The sequence below is a fragment of the Papio anubis genome, chromosome 7 (assembly GCF_008728515.1).
Source record: "Papio anubis isolate 15944 chromosome 7, Panubis1.0, whole genome shotgun sequence".
In the NCBI taxonomy this organism is placed as follows: Eukaryota; Metazoa; Chordata; class Mammalia; order Primates; family Cercopithecidae; genus Papio; species Papio anubis.
Window position 1 is genome coordinate 129,375,776 of NC_044982.1, and position 16,794 is coordinate 129,392,569.

At 40.4% G+C, this 16,794-nt stretch overlaps 1 protein-coding gene across 7 annotated transcripts in view; it reads right to left on the minus strand.

Moving 5' to 3' along the window:
- Positions 1–306: 306 nt before the first annotated feature.
- LOC116268519 (protein FAM81A) overlaps positions 307–16,794 on the minus strand; it is a 116,472-nt gene continuing 99,984 nt past the window's right edge. For all 7 annotated transcript variants that reach the window (XM_031668595.1, XM_031668593.1, XM_031668592.1 and 4 more), the window contains 4 exons: positions 15,561–15,667; positions 9,478–9,613; positions 7,016–7,211; positions 307–2,631 (listed from right to left, as the gene is read on the minus strand). In XM_031668595.1, coding sequence (XP_031524455.1) covers positions 2,507–2,631; positions 7,016–7,211; positions 9,478–9,613; positions 15,561–15,667 — 564 coding nt within the window. In that variant the 3' untranslated portion in view covers positions 307–2,506. The remainder of the gene's footprint in view (positions 2,632–7,015; positions 7,212–9,477; positions 9,614–15,560; positions 15,668–16,794) is intronic.

Consider the following 16,794-nt stretch of genomic DNA (forward strand, 5'->3'; position numbering starts at 1 on the left):
TTTCTCATCTATAAAATGGGGAAATGGTATTGAACTCAACTAGTTAAAATGAAAAGAGTTGACACACACAAGGGATACAGCACACACCCGAGAACTGCCAGAGACAAGAAGGCTGCAGAGAAGTCCCCACAGCCTCAAAGCCCACAGACCAGCAGCTCCCAACGACATTCCAGTCCTCAGAGGGGCTGCCAGGACTTGAGCACCTTACTTCAACCATCAAAGCGTTTCCACAGAGAGCAAACACAAATATTTCCTATGGCATTTTACCTAATTAAGTCTTCAGCTCAACACTAAAAGACTTTTCCATTTAAAAATCATATACCACATTTATTTGAAAGTTTTTTCTTTTTATTGCAAATTTCTGGTAAAGGAAAGAACATGGAAGCTGATTCTCATTTGAGCTTTGGTGAGAAGAGTACTGCACTGTGGCTCGGCAGCTCACCACCTCGGTCGCACACCCAAACACGCGGAGGCCTCAGGCACGCACTGATGCTTGCGACCCACCTCCCAGAGGTTCTGACTTAATCGGTCTAGGAAGCACAGGGGGACATCAGTAGGTTTCCCAACTCCTCCAGATGATTCCAACGTGTAGCCGAGGTGGAGCACGCCTGCGGTGGCTCATCTCAAGGGGCTGGCAATGTCAGAAGCACCTGAGAAGCTCAGCTGACAGCCCAGTGTCACCTGCTTACGTCACCCCTTGGCCAGAGTCCAGCTGGTGCTCCCGCCTCCCTCTTCCCAGGTGTCGATGTTCTGATTCCTTCTTCTCAAAGACCCCAGAGCACAGAGATGCTGGAGGGGCTGTGGCTTCCTGTGCTGTGGTTTGTGCTTAAACGTGGAGAACCACATGAAACATGTGTACGCTACCACAGAAGAAATTCACTTTCTGATTGCAAAACAGCAATCGCCTCTTTTTTTCCTTTGTTAAGTGGAAATTTGTGGCAAAATAAGAAAATATGTGTTGGATAATAGAGTCCCTATATAACCTCTCACGTCCAAATTTGAAAAAAAATTGTCAAGCCATTGAGAGCAAAATATGTACTTTAGCAGCATATTTTATATGGGTAAACAGTAATAGCCAGTTAGATACTGCATTTGTGATTTATCCTAAAAATAGAAAATGCTTTTTATTTTCCTGAGTCCTTGGCAAACAAAAAACATTTTTTTTTCTTTTTAATTGTTAAAGTATTCCTATTTTTCTTTTTCCTGGGGCACCCTCACAGTTCAGATCAGTGTGTCTCACTGTCAGTTTTTACATACAGAGATGAACAAACAGCACTGGGGCCAATTTCCAATGACTGATCACATATGGCGATTGAAAATAAAACACCCATCATCTATAAAGTTGCTCAAGATGAAAGTTTCTTGACAGTGCTATAAATGCAATATCAATTTGAATTGTTGTCCATACAAAAGTATGAATTTCTATTCCATTAGTAATACTGAATGATTAATACCTTAACAGTGATAAAATTTTTAGAACATTTAAAAAATACAGAGGATTCCAGTTTTACATCATACTGCTGACGGATTATCATACTTTCTATTTTGTCTGCAAAACTTTTATAGAGTACAGTGCATTGACATGATAAAACCAAGGCACAAAAATACAGTTACAATAAGTGTATATAAACCCTAGCACTTTGTGCCAATTTTGGAAAGAGAGAGATCATAAAGTCTGAAAAATTATCACATTCTATTTGATTAGTGAACAATTAATTGTGCAGTAAATAGACTGTTAACCACCATTCCATTATTAAATATATGGCTATCACTATACAGGCTGTGGATAATTCAAAAATAGTTTTAAATATTAAAACCTGTAATATCTAGGTGGTCGATGCCAATATTGAGCCTTACTTTATCTAAATAAGTCTCCATTTAATTTGCAATCCATATGGCAGTTAGCAATTTTTAAACTATTTCCATTACATAAATGGTGGAATTTATTCTAAATGTTAAATCCTTTCCCCTTACAAAAGACAGAAGATTTACAAGAAGATAACCAATATAAGAAATGCATAGACAACAATAAGAAAATCCAAATTGGACTCAAAGGTTGAAGTCTAATCTACTGGGACATTCTCTTAATTTAGGGTGAGGAACAACACATTCCTGTGATGATTCATTAGTTTCTTAATTAAAAAAAAATAGCCATGACATTTTTCAAAATAGTAAACAGTCTTCATTAGTGCATCAAGCATTGAAGAAAAATTGTCATTTTTCCATTCGTAAAATGAAGAAGATAAAAGCCTTTCAAAATCCAGGGCGGGGGATTTCCATTGAATTTAGAGAAGTGAAATCAACTGGTAAAAACTGTATTTCATACTTTTAAAGAAAGAGTATTTTCAAGACTCAAGGTAAACATTTAGACCCATTAAACACATTTCTTGGCACATGCACGCCATGGATGGAACAATCCCGAATGCGGCGACGGCCTGGCTACAGAGGTATCCGGCTCCTAGCCCCACTGGCAAAACTGTCTTTTAGGACTTTGTCCCAGCTCCCTTCACATGGGGGTTTCTGGTTTCTGCATCAGCTGGATTTGCTTCTGTAGCTGGTCCCTGTCCAGCTTCATCTTGGCCTCGAGAACTTGCCTGAGGGATCCTATGCTTTCATAGACAGCTGTAAACCCTTGAGGGAGAGGTAAATTTCACAAGAGTTAATATTTTTTAAAAATTCTATATCAAATTCTATAGCATCTAGTGATGGTTGATTCAGGCAAAAATTATTAATAGATGCTAAAACCCTTGGGGTAAAAGTTTGATGGGGAACAGGTGAGTTTCTAGTTTCTCCCTAGAGACTACTTTTTAATTTACAAAAAGGAAAAAGTAACTATTACAATGGAGAAGACTGTCACATACCACTTTAACCAAGTGATCAAAGCTCATGTCACCAATACTGGGAGAAACCAACATCATGTAACTCCTGAAAAGATACCCCGAGCAGAGCATGACATCACTTCTTGACATTTTTAAAGAATACCAAATGCACAACCTAAATCATATCAAGATGAAGCAAACAGGCCTAGTACGGTGTCTCATACCAGTAATCCCAGCACTTTGGGAGGCCAATGCGGGTGGATCACCTGAGGTCAGGAGTTCAAGACCAGCCTGGCCAACATGGCGACACCTCGTCTCTACTAAAAATACAAAGATTAGCTGAGTATGGTGGTGCATGCCTGTAGTCCCAGCTACTTAGGAGGCTGAGGCAGGAGAATTGCTTGAACCCAGGAAGCGGAGGTTGCAGTGAGCCAAGATTGTACTACTGCACTCCAGCCTGGGGGACAGAGCAAGACTCCATCTCAAAAAAAAAAAAACGAAGCAAACCAATCTAAACTGAGGAGGGATAGTCTACAAAATGCTGGCTGGCTGGTACTCTTTAAAACTGTCAAGATCACTGAGAAACTGATCCAGATAACAGAGACTAAATAAAGAAACATGACAACTAAATACGATGCGTAATTGTGGATTAGAACCCGAAGGGCCAACATCACTAATCATAAGGGCAATACAAATTAAAACCACAATGAGTTATTACCTCACACCCGTTAGGATGGCTACTATCAAAAAGACAAAAGAGTACAAGTGTTGGCGAGGGTGTGAAGAAAGGGGAACACTTGTACACTGCTGGTGGGAATGCAGAATGGGGCAGCCATTGTGGAAAACAGTATAGGGCAGGGCTGTCCAATCTTTCGGCTTTCCTGGACCACACTGGAATAATTGTCGTGGGCAATACAAACACACTAACACTAATGATAGCTGATGAGCTAAACAAACAAAAAAAATCGCAAAAAATTCTCATAATGTTTTAAGAAAGTTTACAAATTTGGGTTGGGCTTCATTCAAAGTCATCCTGGGTCACATGTGGCCTGCAGGATGTGGGTTGGACAAGCTTGGTATAGAAGTTACTAAAGAAATTTAAAATAGAACTACCATACGACCCAGCAATCTCACTACTGGGTATATTCCCAAAGGAAATTAAATTACTACCTCATAAAGATATCTGCACTCCCTTGTTCATTGCACCATTATTTACAATAGCCAAGATACGGAAACAAATGAAGTGTGTCCAAAAAATTAGTGAATAAAGAAGTTGTGTATATATGCATATGATGAATATTATTCATTCCTACAAAAAAAAAAGAGAGCCTGCCATTTGTCACAAATGGATAAAAATGGAGGACATTATGCTAAGTGAAATAAGACACATACAGAAAGAAAAATACTGCATGATCTCATATGTGGAATCTAAAAAAAGAAAGAGAAGGAAGGAAGGAAAGAAAGAGAAAAAGAAAGGAAGGAAGGAAGGAAGGAGAGAGAGGGAGGAAGGAGAGAAGGAAGGAAAGAAGGAAGGAAGGAAGGAAGGAAGGAAGGAAGGAAGGAAGGAAGGAAGGAAGGAAGGAAGGAAGGCAGGCAGGCAGGCAGGAAGGCAGGCCGGCCAGCCAAGGTGGGTGGATTACTTGAGGTCAGGAGTTCGAGACCAGCCTGGCCAACACCATGAAACCCCATCTCTACTAAAAATACAAAGATTAGCCAGGCATGGTGGTGCACATCTACAATCCCAGCTATCCACGAGGCTGAGGCATGAGAATCACTTGCACCAGGGAAGAATAGGTCACAGTGACCCGAGATCGCGCCACTGCACTCCAGCCTGGGTGACAGAGCAGGACTCTGTCTCAAAGAAAAAAAAAAAAAATAGAATAGAGAATAAAATGGTGGTTGCCAAAGGTTCAGGGAGGAAGAGGAGGAAATGGGGAGATGCAGGTCAAAAGATACAAATTGCTGATATGCAGAATGAACAAAACCAGACATCTAATGTATAGCATGAGGACTACAGTCAATAATACTGTATTGTATTTGGGATTTTTGCTAAAAGAGTACATTTTCGGGTGTTGTTGCCATACACACACACACACACACACACAAATACCTGTGAGACGATACATATGTTAACCTGCTTGAATACGGTAACTATTTCACTACGTATATGTATATCAAAATATAAACATCTTGTTATATATCTTAAATATATACAATAATTTTTTATTTAAAAAACATGCAATTAGAAAAAAAAGACACTGGACTAGAAAAGGGTTGCTATAAAGGAAACAATGGCACATTGAAAATTGAATATTAAAAAAATTTCATTGATGATACATTGTATTGAAGTTATTTATAAGGGAATATCCTTGTTCTTAGGATATATACACTGAAATAATAAAAGGGCGACCACGCAGTGGCTCACACCTGTAATTCCAGCACTTTGGCAGGTCAAGGCAAGAGGACTGCTTGAGGCCAGGAGTTCCAGACCAGTCTGGGCAACATACTGAGGCCCCATCTCTTAAATAAAATTTTTTTTTAAATAAAAAAATGAGCTGGGCATGGTGGCACATGCCCAAAGTCCTAGCTGCTCAGTAGGTCGAGGCAGAGGGTTCACTTGAGCCCAAGAGGTTGCAGTTAGCTACGATCACACCACTTCACTGCAGCCTAGGCAACAGAGTGAGCCCCTGTCTCATTCTGTCATTTTTTTTTTAATTTCCAAAAAATATGGAAATAATAAAGGGTAAAAAAGCATCATGAGGCTAGGCCTGGTGGCTCTTGCCTGTAATCCCAGCACTTCAGCAGGCCGAGGCGGGAGGATCATTTGAGGTTGGGAGTTCAAGACCAGCCTGGCCAACGTGGTGAAACCTAGTCTCTATTAAAAATAGCAAAAAAAAAAAAAAAAATTAGCTGGGCATGATGGCGGGTGCCTGTAATCCCAGCTACTCAGGAGGCTGAGGCAGGAGAAGCGCTTGAACCCTGGAGGCAGAGGTTGCAGTGAGCCGAGATCACGCCACTGCACTCCAGGCTGGCAACAGAGCAAGATTCTATCTCCAAAACAAAAAAAGAAAGAAGAAATATATTGTCTTTGTAATAAAGACAATGGCTTTATCTTAAGGCTCAGAGGCTTTTCATATTAGGTGCTAAATATTAACATCCTCAATGGTATGTTAAATAGATAACAATACATTCATTCAGGGAATGATGCAAAGTTAAACATCGATGAAATATTCAAATACCATATTTTAAAAGTCCAAAGACTAAGAAAGAAAATTCATTTTTATCTTTACAAGTTCTCCAATTTATATATTTAATTATAGCTCCTACAAATAAAATAATAAACATTTGGTGGTAATAACAAAATTATTCTTGGGATAACTAGCACTTTTATTTCCATGTGGCCAAAACAGAACAATGTCACAGAAGAAAATTCATGGGATCATACAATTAGAAGAAGCTGGGAGAGAATTTAATTCCACTTCTCACACTAGAGGAACATCTTCTTCCTGACCACAATCAATCAGCCTCTACTTGAATATTTACCATAACAAAGAGCTCTCAAGCTCCCAAAGCCATCAATCTTTTAGGACTCAGGAACTTTAAGGTACTTCTGCCTCATACTGAGTTAAAAGCTGTCTTCGGGTACCTTCCACTTAGTGGTCACAGTTCTGTATTCCTGAGTTCAGAGTATAAATCTAATCCCTCCTGTATATGACGGCACTCAGAACTTGAAATCAGCGCTAATGTTCTCCTCTAAGCAAGTGTGAACTGACGGGCCGTGCTGACCTGCCAGTAGAGGAAACTCATTCATTGCCAGTGTGGTACTGTACTGCTAGCACTATAAAATAAGCCCTCGAAACCCCCTCAAAGATATGTGCTTCCTTCTGAGACATGTTAACCTTGGCTATGAACAGAAAAGACTTGGCAGATGATGCTAAAGAAAATGTACCTCAGTTGCTGGCTAAGCAATTTCAGTTTTGTTTGCCTGTCTCTCATGGGGGCTCTTTATACAGCTGAAATTCATACAGCATTGTAGCTACTTAGACAACACAGCACAGCTACTCAGAAAATCAACTAAGGATATTTCACAGTTATTACCATTGGCCAGGTTCATAGGTAGTTGCAGGGGATACTAATTAATAGATTTTAGATCAAACAGAAAATAATGCATGTGAGTTGTTTTGGTTTTGGCCTACCAGCATTAACTTCCGCTTTCATTTCCTTGATGTTCTGGTTCATCTGTAACTCCAGCTTGGTGATTCGCCCGTGCATCTTCTCCTCTTCTTGCCTTGTTCTCTGACCATCGAAAGTCTTCTTTTGACCTTCTTCTATTTTGTCAAGTCTGGCTGACATCTGGCTGAGCTTCTTCTCCATATCCCTTTCACTGGCTCCCTGAGATCCATGATAAGAACTGCACTTAATCACTCCAAAAAGAAATCCGCATTGCATTCACATCAGCCATAATATCATTTAACAACAATCTGCAAGAAACAGATTTGCAACACCTGCTTGTTGCCCAACATACTATCCATTCTCCCTTTCTTCCTTAACAGATCCATGATTTTCAGCTGGGTACAAGGTCATTCAAAATAAAGACTACATTTTCAGGCCAGGTGTGGTGGCTCACACCTGTAATTCCAGCACTTTGGGAGGCCAAGGCAGGCAGATTACTTGAGGTCAGGAGTTAGAGACAAGCCTGGCCAACATGGTGAAACCCTGTCTCTACTAAAAATACAAAAGTTAGCCAGGGATGGTGGTGGGTGCTGTAATCCCAGCTACATGGGAGGCTGAGGCAGGAGAATCACTTGAACCCGGGAGGCGAGGTTGCAGTGAGCCAAGATCTCGCCATTGCACTCCAGCCTGGGTAACAGAGTGAGACTCTGTCTCAAAAAAAAAAAAAAAAAGTACTACATTCAATGAGATGTAAGTACAAGTGTATCCGGCAGTTTCCAGGAAAAGTTAAAAGACAGCTGATGTATATCCTTACTCCTTCCTTCTTCCTTCCCTTTCTGGAATTCAGCCAGAATGGCTGGAGCTCTAGCAGCTATACTGAATTATGAAGATATGGATCACTCTAGGATTGGCAAAAAGTTAAACTAGAAGGATCCTTGGTCACTGAGGACTGACAAGCTATCACGTCAGTCCTGCATTACCTACACCCAGACTTCTGTTAGGAGAAATAAAAAATAAGTTTCTATTTCATGAAAGCCACTATTATCCTGGGGTTTACTGTTAGCTATTAAACAAATCCACATATAAACAGTGATTCAAAGACCCAGAATTATTAGTACAAATGTATTAGTACAAATTAGTACTAATGTATTATTAGTATAAATCCAAGTAAGTCAATCAGTAGATGTGATGGAAATACAGGGAAATACTTAAAAGAACATATCTAGTATCTTAAATAGATATAAAATCATATACAAAAATTAAATCTTTCCTTTTTTCCTTTTTCCTTTCCACATGCTTGGTTTTTATGGGAATCTGTGTCTGCCAGTGAGCTTGGAGGCCAAGACTGCAAACTCCAAGCTGTAAGTGGGTTATGGCATGATACTCCTCTCTTGATGGTGCTCAATGCGGAGTCTGCAATTCAACAGCTCCACATCTGGAGAGAGGAGAGTTAGAGATGTACTGCACCAGTAATTTCAGCTCAATCGTCAATATCCAACAAGCGGAAACAGTGCAAGAAAAGGAAAGGGAGACGGAGATGTCATGCTAAACAATTAAAACCAATGAAAATTTGCTTGCCAGGTACTGGTTTGGGAGCATAACAATTTTGAATACTACATATGCAAGCCTTTCTTTTTTTTTTTTTTTTTGAGATAGAGTCTCACTCTGTCGCCCAGGCTGGAGTGCAGTGGTGCAGTCATAGCTCACTGCAGTCTTGACCTTCCTGGGCTCAAGCTTGATTAGGGCTCAGCCTCCCAAGTAGCTGGGACTGCAAGCGTGTGTCACCATGCTCAGCTAATTTTTGTGTTTTTTATAGAGATGGCGTTTCACCATGTTGCCCAGGCTGGTCTCAAACTCCTGATCTCAGGTGCTCCAACTGCGTTGGCCTCCCAAAGTGCAGAGATTACAGGTGTGAGCCACAGTGCCCAGCACAAGACTTTCTTGATATCGTTTTTGAGCAGTTCTACAAACCTTAGCTCTGTAAGAGACTGGGATGAAGGATAAGGAAAATGGGGGAAAAAATGGTGGATTCTGTTTACATGTTGCACTGCGGTATTTCACATGTAGCTACAGTAGAATGGCGTGATCTGGAGACAGAAATCTATTCAACACCAGGCAAAAAAAAGCAAAACCAGATCAAGAAATTAAAACAAACAAGGACAAAGTTGGTAATTCTTAGTTTTATGTAGAAACACAGATGAACAATTTGGATCTTAAGGTTTTAGCTTAAGTTCATCTTAACTGAAAGTACTGAAATTTTCTACTTAGTCTTTGTTAACCAAAAGAATTCAGAGTGTTCTATCTCTTTATGAAGAATACAAACAATCAATATGAACTATGGCAATGGATTTTAAGGCAAGAAACAATTGAACAGCTTTAGGTGGTGCCAAATAAATCAGTGATAAATTACTAGGTATTATCATTCAAACAGTGTAGGCCCCCATTGAATAACTTTACTAAATGATTGCTAATCATCAATACCTACACTGTTTTCCTTCACAATCAAGGAAAGCTGATCAATTTTCTGTAAAAGCTCTTTTTCTATCCGTTCTTGTTCCTGTTGCAACCAACTCCGTGCAGATAATATCTGGTTACTGAGTTCCTCAACTGTACCTTTAAATCTAAAAAAATAAAAATAAAAATAAATTGCAAGTTAGATGTAAAACAGTTTTTTTTTTATTTTTATTTTTTTGTTTTAAGTTCCAGGGTACATGTGCAGGATATGCAGGTTTGTTACACAGATAAACATGTGCCATGGTGGTTTGCTGCATCTGTCAACCCATCACCTAGGTATTAAGCCCTGCGTCTATTAGCTATTTTTCCTGATGCTCTCCCTTGCCCCACCCATGTCCCCAGACCCCAGTATGTGTTGATCCCCTCTCTGTGTCCACATGTTCTCATTGTTCAGCTCCCACTTACAAGTAAGAACATGCGGTGTTTGGTTTTCTGTTCCTGCGTTACTTTGCTGAGGATAATGGCTTCTAACTCCATCCATGTCCCTGCAAAGGGCATGATCTCATTCCTTTTTATGGTTGCATAGTATTCCGCGGTATATAAGTACCATCTTTTCTTTATCTAGTCTATCATTGATGGACATTTGGGTTGATTCCATGTCTTTGCTATTGTGAATAGTGCTTCAGTAAACATATGTATGCATGTATCTTTATAACTGAATGATATATATTCCTTTGGGTATATGCCCAGTAATGGGATTGCTGGGTCAAATGCTATTTCTGGTTCTAACAATTTTTTTTAATGACATCATACAACATCAATTTCCAACTATCGTATTTCTGGTATATATGCCAGCATTAAACTCGGCTCAATCAGAATTGCATGTTTACCTTTTCTTAGAATTGCACTTAGCACTAACTTGGGAAGCCGGCAAGGCAGGGGAATACAACAGATAAACCATTTGATGGTGCTTCCTACTCACGAGGAGTGGGTGGCACAGGCACTGAGGTGACACAGCGGCACAGAGCTGGGCCAGCTGCAGACCCCTGCAGTTCTGAGGGTCCACGACACTCCTGGCTCAGAGAACACAGTGTCTCTCATCTCCTCTTCTAAGGTCCCCTTCTTCCCCAGGCTCTTCCTTCTAGTCCCTTTTATCTCTTGGGACTAGAACCTGGCTCCCTTTCTCTCTAAAGTTCCCCAAATTGCCCTTGCCCTCTATGGATACTTCCTAATGTAAATCAAAAGAAAAATTGAAAGAAAAAATAAAACCCTCCCATCCTTCCATTCCTCTCCCTTCCCAAATTCCTTATAACTGTCCATACATGCTATCTCCCTCTTAATTACTTCTTTCTAGTTTTTATTATAATATGTAATAAAATACAGAAGAATGTATGCGATGTAGACAAGTGATTTAAATAACGATAACATGAACACCCATTGTAGTAGAGCCACCACTTGTCCTGCAATATGTTCTCTTCTTCTTCCTTATTAAGAAGCCCTCAAATGTCAACTGGGTACATAGCTGCCTAGCCAGAGACCACATTTTCCAGGCTTCCTTGCAGCGAGGTGGAGCCTCCGGATGCATAAAAGTCATAAGCATGGCTTTCCAGTCATATCTTCAAAAACAAAGCTTCTGCCCTGGACTCTCTCCCTGTCCCAGGTTACTGGGAAGCGACAAGGACTGGAGCCTTGGAAAAACCACACTGAGTTGTGAGTGCTGCCTGCCTCCTCCGGACCACTGATCTCTGCACTGTTATGTGAGAGCCAGCATGGAAGCTAGCCTGTACCCTAAGTACACAACCGTGAACCCCCACCAGGTTAAGACATGGAACATGGCCAGGACCTTAGAAGACCCCAGTGTACTCTGCAATCACCCCACAACCCAAGAAGTAACCATTAACTGGAACTTATTGTCCTTTATCATTTTATTCTATTGGTTTGGATCCTAAAACAGCATATTTTTCAGCATTGCATTTTTTTTTTTTTTTTTTTTTTGAGACGGAGTCTCGCTCTGTCGCCCAGACTGGAGTACAGAGTACAGTGGTGTGATTTCGGCTCACTGCAACCTCTGCCTCTCAGGTTCAAGTGACTCTCCTCCCTCAGGCTCTTGAATAGCTGGGACTATAGGCACGCACCACCACGCCCAGCTAATTTTTGTGTTTTTTTAGAGACAGGGTTTCACCATGTTGGCCAGGCTGGTCTCCTGACCACAAGTGATCTGCCTGCCTTGGGCTCCCACAGTGCTGGGATTACAAGCATGAGCCCCCTTGCCTGGCCAGCATTGCATTTTTTTTAATTTTATATAAATGGAACAGTACTACAATATGAGTTTTCTACTTCTTTTTTCACTCAGCATATGTTTGTGAGATTCATTCACGCTGATTTGTAGCTGTAGTGAACTCATTTTCATTGTTGAATAATATTCAATTTTGTGAATATACCACAGCTTATCCAGTCTTCTGTTAATGGACATTTGTTTTGGTTTGTTTTTATCCATCTTTGCTATTAAAGATAATGCTGTTATGGGCCGGGCACAGTGGCTCACGCCTGTAATCCCAGCACTTTGGGAAGCCAAGGTGGGCAGATCATGAGGTCAGGAGATTGAGACCATCCTGGCTTACACAGTGAAACCCCATCTCTACTAAAAATACAAAAATTAGCTGGGCGTGGTGGCATGTGACTGTAGTCCCAGCTACTCAGGAGGCTGAGGCAGGAGAATTGTTGAACCCGAGAGCTGGAGTGCAATTGCAGTGAGCCGAGACTGAGCACACTGCACTCCAGCCTGGCAACAGAGCGAGACTCCGTCTCAAAATAAATAAATAAATAATAATAATGCTGTTATGAAAATACTGATACATAGCTCCTGGTTCACATTTGGAAGAGTTTCTCTAGGGTCTGAACATGTCCAACTTTTCCAGAAAACACCAGACTGTTTTCTAGAGTGGTTGTACTACTTCACATTTTACTGAGCACTATAAAGAGGTCCGGTTCTCCACATCCCTGCTAACACTTTCACATATTTGATGGATCTTTTCTCACATTTGGAAATTATACACTCAATTTTATTCTTTTAGAATAGAAATTTTAATATATACATTTAATTTATCAAAGTCTAAAGTTATTCAATGTCTCTAATTTGATTCTGAAAAACTCCTAAGAATAATTTCAGAAATCTTCCTCCTCATTTAGATGTTGTCATTGACTTATATTTTAGCTGTGTTTTGATCCTCTGCAAATTCAACTTTAATATTACCGTTTGTTTAGATTTGCCCAATGTTCATCATAGTCTTTGCTCATCCTTTCTTCTTATATTTTGGACCTTCTTTTTGTACTATTATTGTTTTTCTTTTTCTTGTTTTTTCTTTCTTTTTTTTTTTTTTTGAGATGGAGTCTCACTCTGTTGCCCAGGCTGGAGTGCAGTGGCATGATTTCGGCTCACTGCAACCTCTGCCTCCTGGGTTCAGGTGATTTCCAGCTACTTTCGTATTTTTAGTAGAGACAGGGTTTCACCATGCTGGCCAGGCTGGTCTTGAACTCCTTAACTCAAGTGATCCACCCGCCTAGGCGTCCCAAAGTATTAGGATTACAGCCGTGAGACATGGTGCCCGGTCTCTTTTCCCTTTCCCTGAAAGCTGTCTTTTTATTTATTTATTTATTTATTTATTTATTTATTTATTTAATTTGTTTTTCAGACAGAGTCTTGCTGTATTGTCCAGGCTAGAGTGCAGTGGTGCAATCTTGGCTTACTGTAACCTCCACCTCCCAGGTTGAAGTGATTCTCCTGCCTCAGCCTCCCTAGTAGCTGGGACTACAGGCACACACCACCACACCCGGCTAATCTTTTGTATTTTTAGTAGAGACAGGGTTTCACCATGTTGGCCATGCTGGTCTTGAACTCCTGACCTCAGGTGATCTGCCTGCCTCAGCCTTCCAAAGTGCTGGGATTACCACTACATCCAGCCATGAAGGCTGTCTTTTTAAAATTCCACTAGTGTAGTTTGTTAGTACACTTTGAGTTGTTTGTTGTTGTTGTTGTTGTTGTTTTGTTTTTTGAGACAGTGTCTCATTCTGTCACCTTGGCTGGAGTGCAGTGGCTCAATCATAGCTCACTGCAGCCTCAACCTCCTGGACTCAAACAATTCTCTTGCCTCAGTCTCCTGAGCAGCTGGGACTATAGGCATGCACCACCACACCCAGCTAACTTTGAGTTCTTATTTGTCTGAAAGATCTTTATTTTTCCACTGGCTGACAATCAATCAGCCTCTCAGTATCTGAAAGTACCAGACCACCTTCTCACCATTAATATGGCTGAGGAATCAGCGTTGGTCTAATTTCTCTCTCTGTTTTAAGACCCTTCTGTATTTGGTGTTCTGTAGTTTTAGAGCACCAAACTGATATGTCTAGACTTGGCTTTTTACTTATTCTACTGGAATGTATTTGGCTTTCTTTTTCTTTTTTTTTTCTTTCTTTCTTTTTCTTTTTTTTTTCTTTTGAGACAGAGTCTCGTTCTGTTGCCCAGGCTGGAGTGCAGTGGTGCGATCTCAGCTCACTGCTGCAACCTCTGCCCCCTGGGCTCAAGCAATTCTCATGTCTCAGCCTCCCGAGTACCTGGGATTACAGGCCCGTGCCACCACGCCTGGCTAATTTTTGTATTTTTAGTAGAGACAGGGTTTCACCATGTTAGTCAGGTTGTTCTGAAACTCTGCCCTCAGATGATCCATCCACCTCGGCCTCCCAGAGTGCTGAGATTATAGGCATGAGCCACTGCACCCATGCTGTATTTGGTTTTCTAACTTTGAGATTTCTCTTTCATCAATTCTGTATGCTTGTCTGCCGTTCTCTCTTTTGATACTGCTTCTCCCCTATTCCCTCTATTATCTCTCATAGGATTCTGATTAGGCATAGGTTGGGCCTTCTCACTCTATCTTCTTCTATTTGTGTCTATTGCTGTCACAAAAGACCCCTGCGAGCTGGCCTGCCTCCCCTGCAGCCTCATGCCCCACTGCTTCACCCCCACTCCCCGTTCCAGTCACCCTCGTCATCTTTCAGTTTCTTGCATGCCACATTCCGCCCACGACGGGCTGTTCAACCTCGTATATTCTCATCCTACTCTTTACATAGCAAAGCTCCATTCACTCTCCAGCTCTCACCTCCAGCATCCCTTCCTCAGGAAGGCCCCATAACCAGGCCTCTCACTCATTCTCACAGCACCGCTGAATTAGTTTCCTGTGGCTGCTCTAACTAATTACCACAAACCTGGTGCCAGAAAACAATACAGATTTATTCTCTTGCAGTTCTGGAAACTGAAAGGCTAAAATAGGTTTCACTCATGAAGTCAGGTGTCTGTAGGGCGGGTTCTTCTGGAGGCTCTGAGGGGAGAATTGTTTCCTTGCCTTTTGCAGCTTCTAGTGGCCTCCTGTGTTGCTCGGCTTGGAACCCTTTGCCCTGTCCTCAAAGTGCATCACTCCAGTCTCGCTTCCATTATCGCATGGCCTTCTCTCTTGACTCCTACTGCCTCCCTTTCTCTCTTGACTCCTACTGCCTCCCTCTTATAAGGACTCTAGTGATCACATCAGGCTTATCAGAGAAAACCCATTTTAAAATCCATAACTTAATCACATCTGCAAAGTCCCCTTTTGCCGTATAAGGCAGTATATTCACAACTTCCAGGGATTAGGACACGAAGATATTTACAGGACCATTATTCAGCCTACCACAACCACGAACCAAACCTTCAAAGTACTTACCACTATTAATAATAATATAGTAGATGCTCATTTACATCATTGATGAATAGTCATCAGCTCCCTAGACTAAACTCCATAAGGATAAGAACAGAGTCTGGTTTGTGTTCATTACCAGGTCCTCAGCCCCTAAGCCAACAATGAATACGCAATACATACTTGTTGAATGAATAGGTGGATAATTATCCAAACATAAAAAACAATAATTATGAAGGAAAAGTGGCAACATGCTACATGGAAACTTTTCTTTTTAACTTCCATTACTGTTTTCAATTTGTGCAATAAATAAAAACCAAGAGGAAAAAGATTGTAGTAATGCATAAACTCATACAGAACTTTAAGGTTTTTTTAAAATAAATTGATTGCTTACTTAGTGTCCAAAAGCTGAAGCTGGTGGTTACTGTCTCTGTGGGACATCTTCAGTTTGGTGCTCTGCTCTGATATTGACAAGTCCACTCTGTTCAAAAGCTGAGAAATCTGGAAAAGAAACCTTGCTTATAAATATCACATGTAACATCTTCGGATGCAACTTCAGAAAACATTTAGTAAGCCATATTCTAGTCAATGGCATTAAGATTCGATCTAATTTGATAAATTCATTTATGAGTCTACCTCATCTTCCCACCTCCATTTTCTTCCTTATATACCCATTGAAAAATCAAGACCAGTAGCACTGCCAAAATATTCATCATGCACTAAACACTTAATTTGACATATAGTTCTCTGATGAGCAAGCCCAATTCCTGCCCAAGACCACAACTTCTACCAGTTGTCATGAAATACAGTCAACCTTACTTTGGAATTTCTACCATCAGTGTAATGGCTAGTCATAGAAAATAGAATTTTTATTGTTTACAAAATCCATCAAGGTCTCAGATTTACTTCCACAACAAGTCAGGTCACCAGTCAATATAACTTGTAGACTATCTCCCTCCTGTTCCTTTCTCACACCACCTACCCATGCCCCTTGTAATACTGGAATTTAACAAAAGCTAGTCCTGTGCGAAATTTCTGTCTTTGCAGCAAAAATTAGAATGTTCCATGTTCCTTACTTAAAGATTCATGGTATTTGTCAGATCCAGAAGAAAGAGAAAGCAGGTCTCTTTTGATGGATATCTGTACATATTTTACTTGGCTCGGTTATAAAAAAGCTTATGATTTCCTTAGCAAGTCTTCTCTGGTATAATAATTCCATCCTCACTCATTCTTCAAAAAAGAAATTATTATTGGATTGTCTTTTTATTATTTTTCATAGTTTTATAATATCTGTATTTTTCACATAAGTAGCTTTATATTCTTATTAGAGATAATTAAGGTATAAATGTATTTAATCCAATAAGTTAACCAGATGCTCCTGTTTTACTGGAATAGTCTCTTTAAACGAACAGTAGCAAATAAGGCAGATACTGTTGAAAAAATCCTAGAAGACAGGCCCTATGATAGCAAACGGAAACTTTTAAGTGGCCAAAAAACAAACTGAAATACCAAAAGTTTTGCTTTGTGAAATTAATCTGTGATGTTTGAGGTCAAATACTCTCATATTCATTAGCCTGCCTTCACTCTAGCTTTGCCTAATTTTGTCCCACATACAGACTATGTGATGA